Source organism: Ciona intestinalis, chromosome 3, assembly GCF_000224145.3.
Source record: "Ciona intestinalis chromosome 3, KH, whole genome shotgun sequence".
Taxonomy (NCBI): Eukaryota; Metazoa; Chordata; class Ascidiacea; order Phlebobranchia; family Cionidae; genus Ciona; species Ciona intestinalis.
In genome coordinates, this window is record NC_020168.2 from 1661197 (window position 1) to 1672031 (window position 10835).

Genomic DNA, 10835 nt, shown 5'->3' on the forward strand with positions numbered 1-10835 from the left:
TTGGCTGTATAAATGCGGGATTTATGATAAAATAAACTGTTTGTTACGTCAGAACTGCACGAATAGGTAACTTACGTTAACATTATACGATTTGTTACGCAGTCGACCAAGTAAATAAAATCCAGACTACTAAAATATTGAGCGATATTACACTTGCAAGTTAAACGATGTTACATTGCGATAAGTGTTCCTGTCGCGTAGAAGGTCTAACTATTGCGTTAAGATACATCCGAATTAAATTGTGTTTGCGTGTTTGCCGCACTCCCACGCAATTGCAAAACTCTACGCCAATGATAGTAACTATTAATAACGTTTTTATTTTTGCTACAAATTGGGTATTACTACTCTGTTTTTGGCACAAGCCACTTCTTATAAATTATCACCAAGTGCAAATGACCAAATTTGGAATATATTTTCAAAATATTATCTTTTTAATATATCAGTATCTTATAGTTGAAAATGAAGCTATGAAACTAGTTTAATTGTTCGCACACGCAAACTAAAAAAAAATATTGGCTTTACTATGGTTTAGCGAGCATTAAAAAAAAACACCTTACTATTTTGAAATTTTTTAACTGTTCAAAGTGTACTGTTTCTATTTTACATATATTTTTTAATATTTAAAAACAGTAATCAGCTTTAACCGGCGTTTTATGAAGTCGTGATAATACTGTTGAATAATTCTGTAACCTTATTTTCCTGATTATCATTAAATGGGGGTCCGTAAAAAAAAAATTAAAAAAGAGTCTCGTCTGACAAAGTGTCCCATCTTCCTCCACCCTACTATACAATTTCTTAAAATTTATTGATTTTGAAAATAAAGATTCTTGTGTTTGTGGGACTTTCAAGAGAAAATGTTTGCAGCATATTTTCAATGATTGCTTTACATTTCGGCTTGGCCATTTTGGCTTCATACGTTTTTTCTTATAAATACAAAAAAATTGGAAATTCTAGATTCGAAATAAAGCATTCTAGGATATCCTAGAATACCTAAATATTCTGTAGCATCACTAGTTACATCACAATCATAAGTTACGCTGTTGCGTAATACCAACTTGTGGTGAGATGTCAATCGGCATTGTGATGTAGTTCTTCTAATTACTAGAGGTTCACCGATATTATTGGCCGATAATCGGTATTTGTAAAAACGCCAATAATTCACTGAACACCGATATATAAATCGATTGTGCAAAGCGACGTGTATGGGGGCCTAGCCTGAGCAAAATACAACACAAAAAAAATCATTTTGGGTCGTGGGGGTTGACCAGGTTGGGCCCCCATACGACGTGCGTCCTACTTGATCTTTACGTACGTGCTCATCCTAGATGAAGAACACCTATTCCTATAGTTTAATTTTTTCCCGGTGCGCGTGTTTTAGGTTATATTTCAATTTTTATAATTTGCAGCAGCTTGAATACAAATATTAATTTTGATTAGTACTGATCATTACATATCTTTTGCTTTTTAATTATAAAAACAAACAATTATTTTTTAATTTTAAGTTGTTACATGTTTTAGGCAATCGTTCAACACTTCTACAACTCCTATGTTAAAGCACGGAGAGTTCCTTTGTTTGCCGTATTTGATAATTTAGCACCGGTCGTCACAGTTCAGCAGAATTTTGATTCTTTGCTAATTCCACAAAGTATGTAGAAATTAGAGCATTAACATAACTAATGCAATCTCGGACAACTTGTATGGTACATAGTAATTTTTGTAATTTTTTGTTGCAATTTGTGTTATGGGCCCCAGTGGGTAAAATATAAAAAATTATCTATATAACACATACATTATGTGACATAATAAATTAATAATATGTAAGACTAAACTGTGAAATTAAAACATAGATTAAGTATAATATTTAAGAAGCAATTTATACTTTATGAACTTCTCTATATTAGTAATAGCAAACTTATGTTCATATTTTTGAATGTAGATCATGTTAGCAGGAAGAAGTCAGAGAATTATTATGTTAACAAGAATACGGTGCTACGTGCACACACAAGTGCACATGAACATGAGTTGATTAAATCAGGTTTAGATGCTTACCTAATGGTGGGAGATGTGTATAGACGGGATACAATCGATGCAACACACTTTCCCGTATTTCACCAACTTGAAGGTGTACGACTTTTCAACTCTCAACAGGTAAAATTCATTGAAAGTATCCTTAGTTCCCCATAGCATATTTTTTTTCTTCTTTCAGTTTTTTAGTCAGTAATTTTTTATTATATTGCTATTTAATACATGCCTAAACATAATCAGTATATATAACGTCATTAATTACCCTGGAATAGGTCATTTCACAGTTATGTTATGGCTGTCCTATTGTACAGCGTATGTGGTGACTTTATGCAACCAGATCTGTCTTGGGAGTTAGTATTAACTTTTAACTACTGTGCTGTAGTGCTGTTTAGAACTAATCACTTATTTACTGCATTAAGAAGGATTTTATTTTTTAGTTGTTTTCAAAATGTGAAGGTGCAAGTGCTGATTTGACGTTGTTTGAAGTGGGTGATGAAACAAAAGACAAACAATCGTGTCACACACTTGAAACTTCTAAATTACTGGAGTTTAACTTAAAACAAACAATAGAAGATTGTATTAAAGATATTTTTGGAAAAGGTTTTAATGAACATTTAGTTTAAATAGCAAACTTGGTTTATTTATTTATCTTTTCCAATTACATGCGAACAAATAATTTTTTATTGGCATATATATTTCTTTTTAATTTTTAGGCAATGGCTCTTTAGTATTTTATTTATGTAAACCTTACATTACCTCACTGCTTCTTTATTTAGAAAGAACTTTTTCTTTTTAGTTGTAAGATTAGTTTTCTTTATATTCAAAACGAATTACTCTACTAATAATAAAATACCAATTCCTATTTTAGAGGCGGAATGTAAATGGGTTGATGCTTACTTTCCTTTCACTCATCCTTCCTATGAATTGGAGATCAAGTATAATGATGAATGGATTGAAATGTTGGGGTGTGGAATCCTTAGACAAGAAATTCTTAACCAAGGTTTCTGTATCAGCCAATGTTTTTAATTCCTGCCCATTGGCAAGTTAGCGAAAGTGCCTGCTTACTGGGTTATTACATGCAACTTTGTAAGCTAACAATTTAGACAACCCAATAGCAAATAGTGACCACTGGATTGGAGCCAATCAGTATTGGTAATGTATCATTGTTAAACATTAAATCCAGATCCCTTTGGTTCAAGCGCCTAAATCACTTAGCCACGTCATCAGACTGCTATTAAGATGTTACTTACAGTAGAGAAAAAAAATTTATTTTAAAATTAAGTGTATGAATATAGCTTATTTTTTCTCTGGCATAGCAATGACGTTCACTATCGCTAACACAGGTCAGACAGGTGTTTCAAAACAATTTCCAACACAGATTTTTTATCTTTCACATGTCCCTTAGGGGTCACTGCATATCTAAATTTGTAGTTTATTGTTTTTTTTTTTAATTTTTGCAACTCATTTGTAAACACCTAGTTGAAGCAATGGCAACTGTGTCTTGCAGCAGGACACACATACTGAAAGTAGTGATAGAATCATCACCCAGTCAGTGCTCAAACCATTTTGCCACCGCACTATATAATTATTTCCAAATATTTAATTGTTACAGCTGGTGCATGTGATCAAGTGGCTTGGGCATTTGGGTTGGGGCTGGAAAGGTTAGCAATGAAATTATTTAATATTCCTGATATTCGATATATGTGGACTGAAGATGAATCATTTCTTGCACAATTTCGTTGTCATAGTGATTTTAAATCCATTAAATTTAAGGTAAGTTATGAATTCCAGCATTAAACAATTGGCTAAGTTGAATGAATTAGAAAAAGAAGTATGTTGGATAGAGTAACTACAACTAGCGATGCATAATACTTTTTTTGCACCGTGACACATGTTGATACCTTTTGTATATTACATATGCTGTTACATTTCTGGTTTGATATGTACATTGTTTGTGTTTTTTTAGCCAATTGTAAGCAAACAACCAGCTCTTGTAAATGATGTTGCTTTCTGGGTTCCAACTGATTTCACGCCAAATGATTTTTACGACCTTGTTCGTAGTGTGGATGATGGGCTTGTACAAACCATCACATTAATAGACCAATTCACTCATTCAAGGTTTGATTTATTTTAACTTTTTTATGAATATAATGAAATAAATATTTTTAGCTTTGATTTCAATTAATAACCACTGGGTTAAAACAATTGCCAATAAGTGTTTTGCCCAAGGACGCATATACCCACAGTGGTAGCAGTGAAGAGCCTTGACTGCATTACCTCTGAGTCAAAGGCGGGCACCTAACCACTTTGCCAGGGAGTTAGGCTACTACTTGTTTCATTAAAAGTTGATTATATGAAGTGTAATAGTTTTAATAAATTTTTAATTACACTCCTACATAAAGTGGAAAACAAAGCCACTGCTATCGGTTGTTCTATCGCCATGTGTCCCGTGCTCTTACTCAAGCTCAAGTAAACGAAGTCCATGGAAAAATTAAGAGAGCGGCTGTAAAACACCTTAATGTAGAAGGACGGTGGTAACAATCATGAATCATACAGACCAGAGTCCGTATATAAACATGAGTTATTTCATCACCATAGAAATCTTACAGGGCAACCAAATGGGGCTAATTTCGCCAATTGTTTACCCTAGCAACGGGAATTTTTAAACATATTTTTCTGCTTAGTCGCAGTTTATTTATACAACTCAAAAACTTCAAGTCACTTTTAAGCTTTAATAAATTTAAACAACTACTTGAAAATTTGATTTTCTTTAATCTGCATCCCGTATTTGTATTAAAAACATAAAATAGTATAAATTTAGCTATATATGTACATATTTATATTATGTCTATGATCAATTTAGCCCCATTTGCTGTGTTCTATGTGATTTCTATGGGCGACATGAAATAACTCATGTTTATATACGGACTCTGATACAGACAAATGAATAAAGAATTTTTTTGCACATAGTGCTTGGTATTTGAAGATATGTCGATATGATTGCTTGGTTTACTACAAATCATTCCAATATAAAGTTAATCTGTTATTCGAGGCATAGCATGCTTTTTGAACCTGTACAGTGAATGGTATTACAGTTTTGTATTATTATCTGTTTATTATATACCCCATGACATACGACTCAGTGAATGGTTAGGGGCATAAATTGTGGATAAAAACTTTTCGGCTTAAAATTGTTATAGGGGAGGGGAATCTACATGCTCAAACTAGATGGCTGAGCTCTAATGAATGGGCAGAGTAAAGAAGATTTGTATAAATATGAATACATAATTTAAATAGGTACCATACTACTGCGCCGAGCGTTTTGCAGAATCACCATTACACTCCGATAGTTTAGGGACAGTACAAGCGCTGTTTTGACTCCCTACGAACTGTCACATATCGGTTAGTTGCTGTACAATGTAATTTATGGTTGTAGTTATCTGCTAACTGTTGTTTTATTGAGCACGTAGGTGGCCATATAGAATGGTTGAGTGTAACTTGCGTGTCCGATGCTGTAATATATTCGTTCCGATTGATATATTTGTACCGGGCGCTATTGCACATGCGCAGTAGGTCTGAACAAATACAATACAAACTTAAATAAATACGTACCGACTGATAAAAGATCCGGAAAAAATTTTACAAAGCATATTCTAGGCCTACCATCTGTACTGTTGGCGCCGCTATGATTCAATTTTCGGTATTACGTAGCACTATAGCATATATTCAAAGGGCCTAAACACACCCAATGTCACTTTTATTTTTTATGGTAAATTCATAAAGCGACCGTTTTATTGATTCCAAAAATACTTTGCTTATTAGAATTGGTCCAGTATAGGCGGAGATATTCGTCCTCAAACAGTGATCTCTAGCGCTATCTTTTTTTTACTACGAGCTCCGTGATTGTGACGTAGGAACGTACTAGTCACGTGACTGATTCATTCGTAAAAGCGAAACCTGCGTTTTTTTTTGTGCTTTTTTGCGTTTTTTTTGTTCTCTCGTTTTTCGCTGAAAACACTGCCTCTCGCCTTTCTGAATGAGAGCGGCCACGCTTCAACAATTTTGTTACGTGTTTGTCACGTGGGTAGTACACTTCTCAATTTTTTTCGCCACGCAACTTTCAAATCAGTTTTTTGAATTTCACGGTGTTTGAGCTGGAATATCTTTGGTTATACAGAACCGATTAAAACAAGTAAGGTGTCGTTGGAATTAGAAAAACACACTCTATCGATTAAAGCGAAGTACATTTGAGTGTGTTTAGGCCCTTTCAAAGCTTGATCGTTGTCCGCAAGGGCATCACCCCAAGATTAGCTTCGCTCAAATGGTGAAAGCTAATACACCAGGAATAGCGTTTAAAGGGCCAGCATGTCTTTTGTTTGGAACAAGCGAGTTAATAGAAGAAGCAGGTTTCACAAAAATAGAGTAGCCGGGATCGCAGCAATGAAAGGCAACAGAGTGGGTGTTACCAGGCAAGATGTTCTCGATCTGTTCGGAAAGCGGTGCTAGTGAAGAATCTCTCCCCCCACCTGATTTGCTAACCACTAACCCTTAACACCCTAACCATCAACCCCTAACCTGGGGGTTCCAATACCCTTTTCTGAGAAAACACTGCTGGGACGCATAGAAAAGGACTATGGCAAACCAATTAGAAGCACTCACAAAATAGATAAAGATGGTTTCAAGACTGAAGTCAGACAGATTGCAAAGAAAAGAGAAGATGTGGAGGAAAAAGCATGAGTGAAACGAAACTCACGGTAAATTGCACAAAGTGCAACATGGAACGGCCTACTATATACAAAACAATCAGACAGCTATTTCTGCTGGAGCTGGGGCAACAAACTTTTAATATGCAAAGTTTGCTGTGGCAGCGACCTATTCCTCACAAGCTTCGAGAGTAATTTAACTGCATATCCAGTATGCAAAGAAACCATGCTACTGTAATGTGAGTTTAACACTTAGTTTATTGAGACGCGCACTGTTTTTATTGTTTACGTAATATTTGTATTTCTGTTAGCTTAGTTTGGAATGTGCTTCTTCTCACTGTCACTATTTGACCGGGTATTTTGCCTTTCCTATTACTGTTATTCACGCACGACTTGTTTCCCGTACTTATTTTAACGTTCCCACAACTTCCCGCACATTCCTTCTTGCCATTAGTGCCGTTGGTCTAATGGCTGTGTGTCTCGTGTCGCACATTGAGCGATTTTCCCCTTTACGTTGTACTGTGTTGGCTAGAGGTTATTTTTGTTATTGTTTTGTTGGGTTTTATAAATTATTATGAACAAACTGTATCGAATCGTTTGAAAAGGCGTATCGAGTAGTTGTCTTCTAGTTGTTGTTTATGTGGTGTAGCCATGGCGCCCTCTATAACTTATAGAGGGCGCCATGGGTGTAGCCTAACAGTTTAGTTTATATTTTATTGTCATTCGTTTTTGTGCCGTTTTTATTAAATTACATGTTTTTATAGTTAAGTTTCAATCAATTTAGCTTATAACAGACTACAACATGATATTATAAAACAAGATTTATATTAGAACTTATATTTTAAATGTTAAAAAAAAACGCTTAACGTGTTACAAGAACCAAATAAACACATACACGCACATATAACCGCTGTCTCGACAAATTCGATTACTGGATCTACTGGCCTAACGGTTTTGGCGCCCGCTATTATAGCCTAATATCGCGGGTTCGATCCTCGCTTGCCGTAACAATTATTTTAGATTTACTTTCTTTTAATAAGAGATATAGGGACTAATACTATATACACTTTTTATTATTTAGCGTAAAAATAATTCAAGTCGTAGCGTAAAAATAATTCAAGTCGTAACGTAAAAATAATTCAAGTTGTAACGTAAAAATAATTCAAGTCGTAACGTAAAATTAATTCAAGTTGTAACGTAAAAATAATTCAAGTCGTAACGTATAGGCCTAATGAATTCAAGTTGTAGCGTAAAATTATATTTTTGTGTGAAAGATCCAAAAATAAAACAACATATTGCATAAAAGTCTTTTTTTCGTGTTGTTTTTTGACCAAGTTGGTCCCCAATAATTAAGACACATACGTCGGTTTTACCCAAATGTACGACAAGTAAGCAGGCCCTATCACTAACCAGGCCACAATAATATTTTAAGTGCAGGTAGGTCCAACACAACCACTTTTCAGAAGAACCCAACGTACGTATGAACAAGACTGAAAATGAATATTGTAACGTACGAACTGAAACAGTAGGTTAACTTGGCTCACCAGCATTTGTAAATTACAAGAGGTCACAAATCTAATGAATAAGCACGTTTTAAACTAATTAGCATAATATAGTAGAGTCGGGAAAGATGGGACACCTTTAACACATAATATCCAAATAGCTTGATCGTGTTTTAAACAATTAACAACGGTCTGTAGAAGTTGTGAAGATACGGTTTTATAATTCTTTAAATGTTTTTTGTTTAATCCTTTTACTACAACGGTCGACTGGACTCGATCAAAAACAAATCTGAAGTAACCAACAAAACGGGTTCCAGTCGCCATTGGTGACTGTGAAGCAGTAGGCAGAATGTACTTATACATGTATTATAACTAATGAAACTTATGACGTTTTAGGATTGAGTGATTGGTAAAGAATATGTGTAATTGTTTTGGATTTATTTTCTTTTAATAAGAGATAAAGGAGGCTATTATTATTATATACACTTTTATTTATAATTGCACACTAACGTAAACAAAGCCAAAACTTACCAATTACTGTGTTATTACTGGATTCCCGATGTATGGCAGTTTCACTTGACTCGCAAGCGTTACAATCATTAATTACACATTAAATGGACGATTTTCTACACTATGGTTTTTAAGGCTAAGCTAAGTTTAAATTATTGTATCGAATGTAGTCGATTAATCAATGGTAAAGTACATTTTAAGTACGAGTTAGCGCCTTAAACAAACGGAAATGTAATCGTTAATTACTCGCTAATTAGGCGATCATATGCAATATGATTTATAAAACTATGCTTAGTTCAAAATACTTTATAAAGTACAATCGATTAATTAAAGTTTAAGGTGCATTTTGAATTTGGCGCATTTGATCAGACAGTAAAGTAATCGTTAATTAATCGCTAATTATGCGGTTTCAATTTTGGAAATTTAGTCTAAAAGAGATTAAAGAATAAATGCTAGAATTAAAAATTGAGGTAAGTGCGGAAAAAAGTCGCCTAAAAAACAACAACAACAGCAAGAACAACTGTTCGACGAAAAAGGATCTATATGACCGCTAACGTGCTCAATAAGTAAAATGTGCTTATTAAGCTAGCAAAAAATAAGTTTGTTAGTGGTAGGCCTAATTACTTTTTCTAAACTACAAGTATTAACATATATCAACTCAGCTCTGTTGACTTCAAATCAAGTTTTAACGTGTAAACGTCGTATATGGAACGTTTTTAACGAAGGGTCGTAATAAATTTGGACCGGGTGTTTTTTTGTATTTGTTTTGACCTATTGCGCATGCGCACTAGCGTCTCGGCGCATGCGCAATAGTAACCGGTGCGAATATATTACAACACCATATTCATTGGTTAAGGCATCAGGGAAATGGTGCATCTCGTACTCGTAAGTATTTACTTCTCCAAGCAACGGGGCAAAGTGAGTTTTTGTAGATCAGGCAATTCATTTAGCCAGTTATTCAACTCGTTAATATCGGCATCCGGCAATTTAGCATCCCAATCAAGCTTCACACGTGAATAGAAAAAAGATATTACGGTTTTGGGCCGCTGCGCGTTCTACTCTTTTTTATTTCTGTGGCTTAAACAGATATGTGTCTATGATAATATATATTATATCTTTTATATTACATCTGTGGCCCATAGTGAACATACACATCATAATTATATTTTTGTACACTCGTTTCAGTGAGCGCCATTACGTTTTAATTTAATATATTCAAATTTCAGGAGTTTTGAAACAACGAATTTATTTTTCCCCTATTGCATGACACTTGTCTGTAATCAAGTAACAACTCCTATCTAAACTGCAGAACTCGTCAGCGATTCTTCATTTGTGAGTTTTACCATGAATTAGTATTTATAATTGGTTGTGCAATTGTTGGCTGATAAAACAGTGGTTATAATGCATAACAGGCTTTAGAATTTAAGTAAATGCTATAAAATTGTGGTTACACCGCATAAACTGCGTTAAAAAATGTAGTCGAGAATAATGCAGGGGTTTTTGTGGAAACAAATTCGTAGCCACTTTGTATTTCACAGAGCAATAGGCTGTTTAACTTTTGTTACAAGTTTCTTGTCTTGTAAACGCATATATCTTTCGAGGAATAATAACTTACTTTTGTAAACTGTATTAGTATAACATAGTAATATAAATTCTGTATGATATTACCTAATAATTTTATATATTTGTGTTTAATTTAGTGTGGGATACAGTTGTATAGCAAAAACGTTAGAAAGTGTGAAAAACATGGGTCTCCCTGAAAAAGAAAAAAATCCTAGACGAAAGTCAACTTTAAAGGCGTTTGGAAATTTTATTGCTATGCATATGGTAAAAAAACTGGTGAGACGCAACAAAACCGGTGCAGGAAACAAAAATGATAAAGATGCAATTGATGCAGGATTCTCTGGTTCAAATAATGAAAATGGTTTCTCAAATGGTAATAATGGTTCTTTGCTTCATGCACATGGCAGCACCAATGGAAATGGTGTTGCTATTAATGGCTCAAAAAGTTACAGTGGATTACCAAACGGTCTGGATCTCAGTTCATTGAATGCTATGCCAGGTGTGGTTGGGATGATTAACCATGGAAATACTT

The 10835-nt window shown here is 34.3% G+C and overlaps 2 protein-coding genes across 3 annotated transcripts in view; both read left to right on the plus strand.

The window, feature by feature from the left end:
- The window catches only part of LOC100179100 (phenylalanine--tRNA ligase, mitochondrial), a 6793-nt gene extending 1632 nt beyond the window's left edge, over positions 1 to 5161 (plus strand). The window contains exons 2-9 of one of the 2 annotated variants that reach the window (XM_009859676.3): positions 1519 to 1645; positions 1937 to 2148; positions 2463 to 2625; positions 2894 to 3025; positions 3638 to 3798; positions 3992 to 4143; positions 4428 to 4584; positions 4968 to 5161. In XM_009859676.3, coding sequence (XP_009857978.1) covers positions 1519 to 1645; positions 1937 to 2148; positions 2463 to 2625; positions 2894 to 3025; positions 3638 to 3798; positions 3992 to 4143; positions 4428 to 4563 — 1083 coding nt within the window. In that variant the 3' untranslated portion in view covers positions 4564 to 4584; positions 4968 to 5161. Of the gene's footprint in view, positions 1 to 1518; positions 1646 to 1936; positions 2149 to 2462; positions 2626 to 2893; positions 3026 to 3637; positions 3799 to 3991; positions 4144 to 4427 lie in introns of both variants that reach the window. The other variant, XM_026833603.1, reaches the window with a different exon arrangement.
- A 5325-nt stretch (positions 5162 to 10486) lies between these two features.
- The window catches only part of LOC100180695 (ubiquitin carboxyl-terminal hydrolase 31-like), an 8145-nt gene continuing 7796 nt past the window's right edge, over positions 10487 to 10835 (plus strand). Inside the window, exon 1 of the mRNA XM_026833657.1 lies at positions 10487 to 10802. Within this exon, the coding sequence (XP_026689458.1) occupies positions 10487 to 10802 (316 nt within the window). The remainder of the gene's footprint in view (positions 10803 to 10835) is intronic.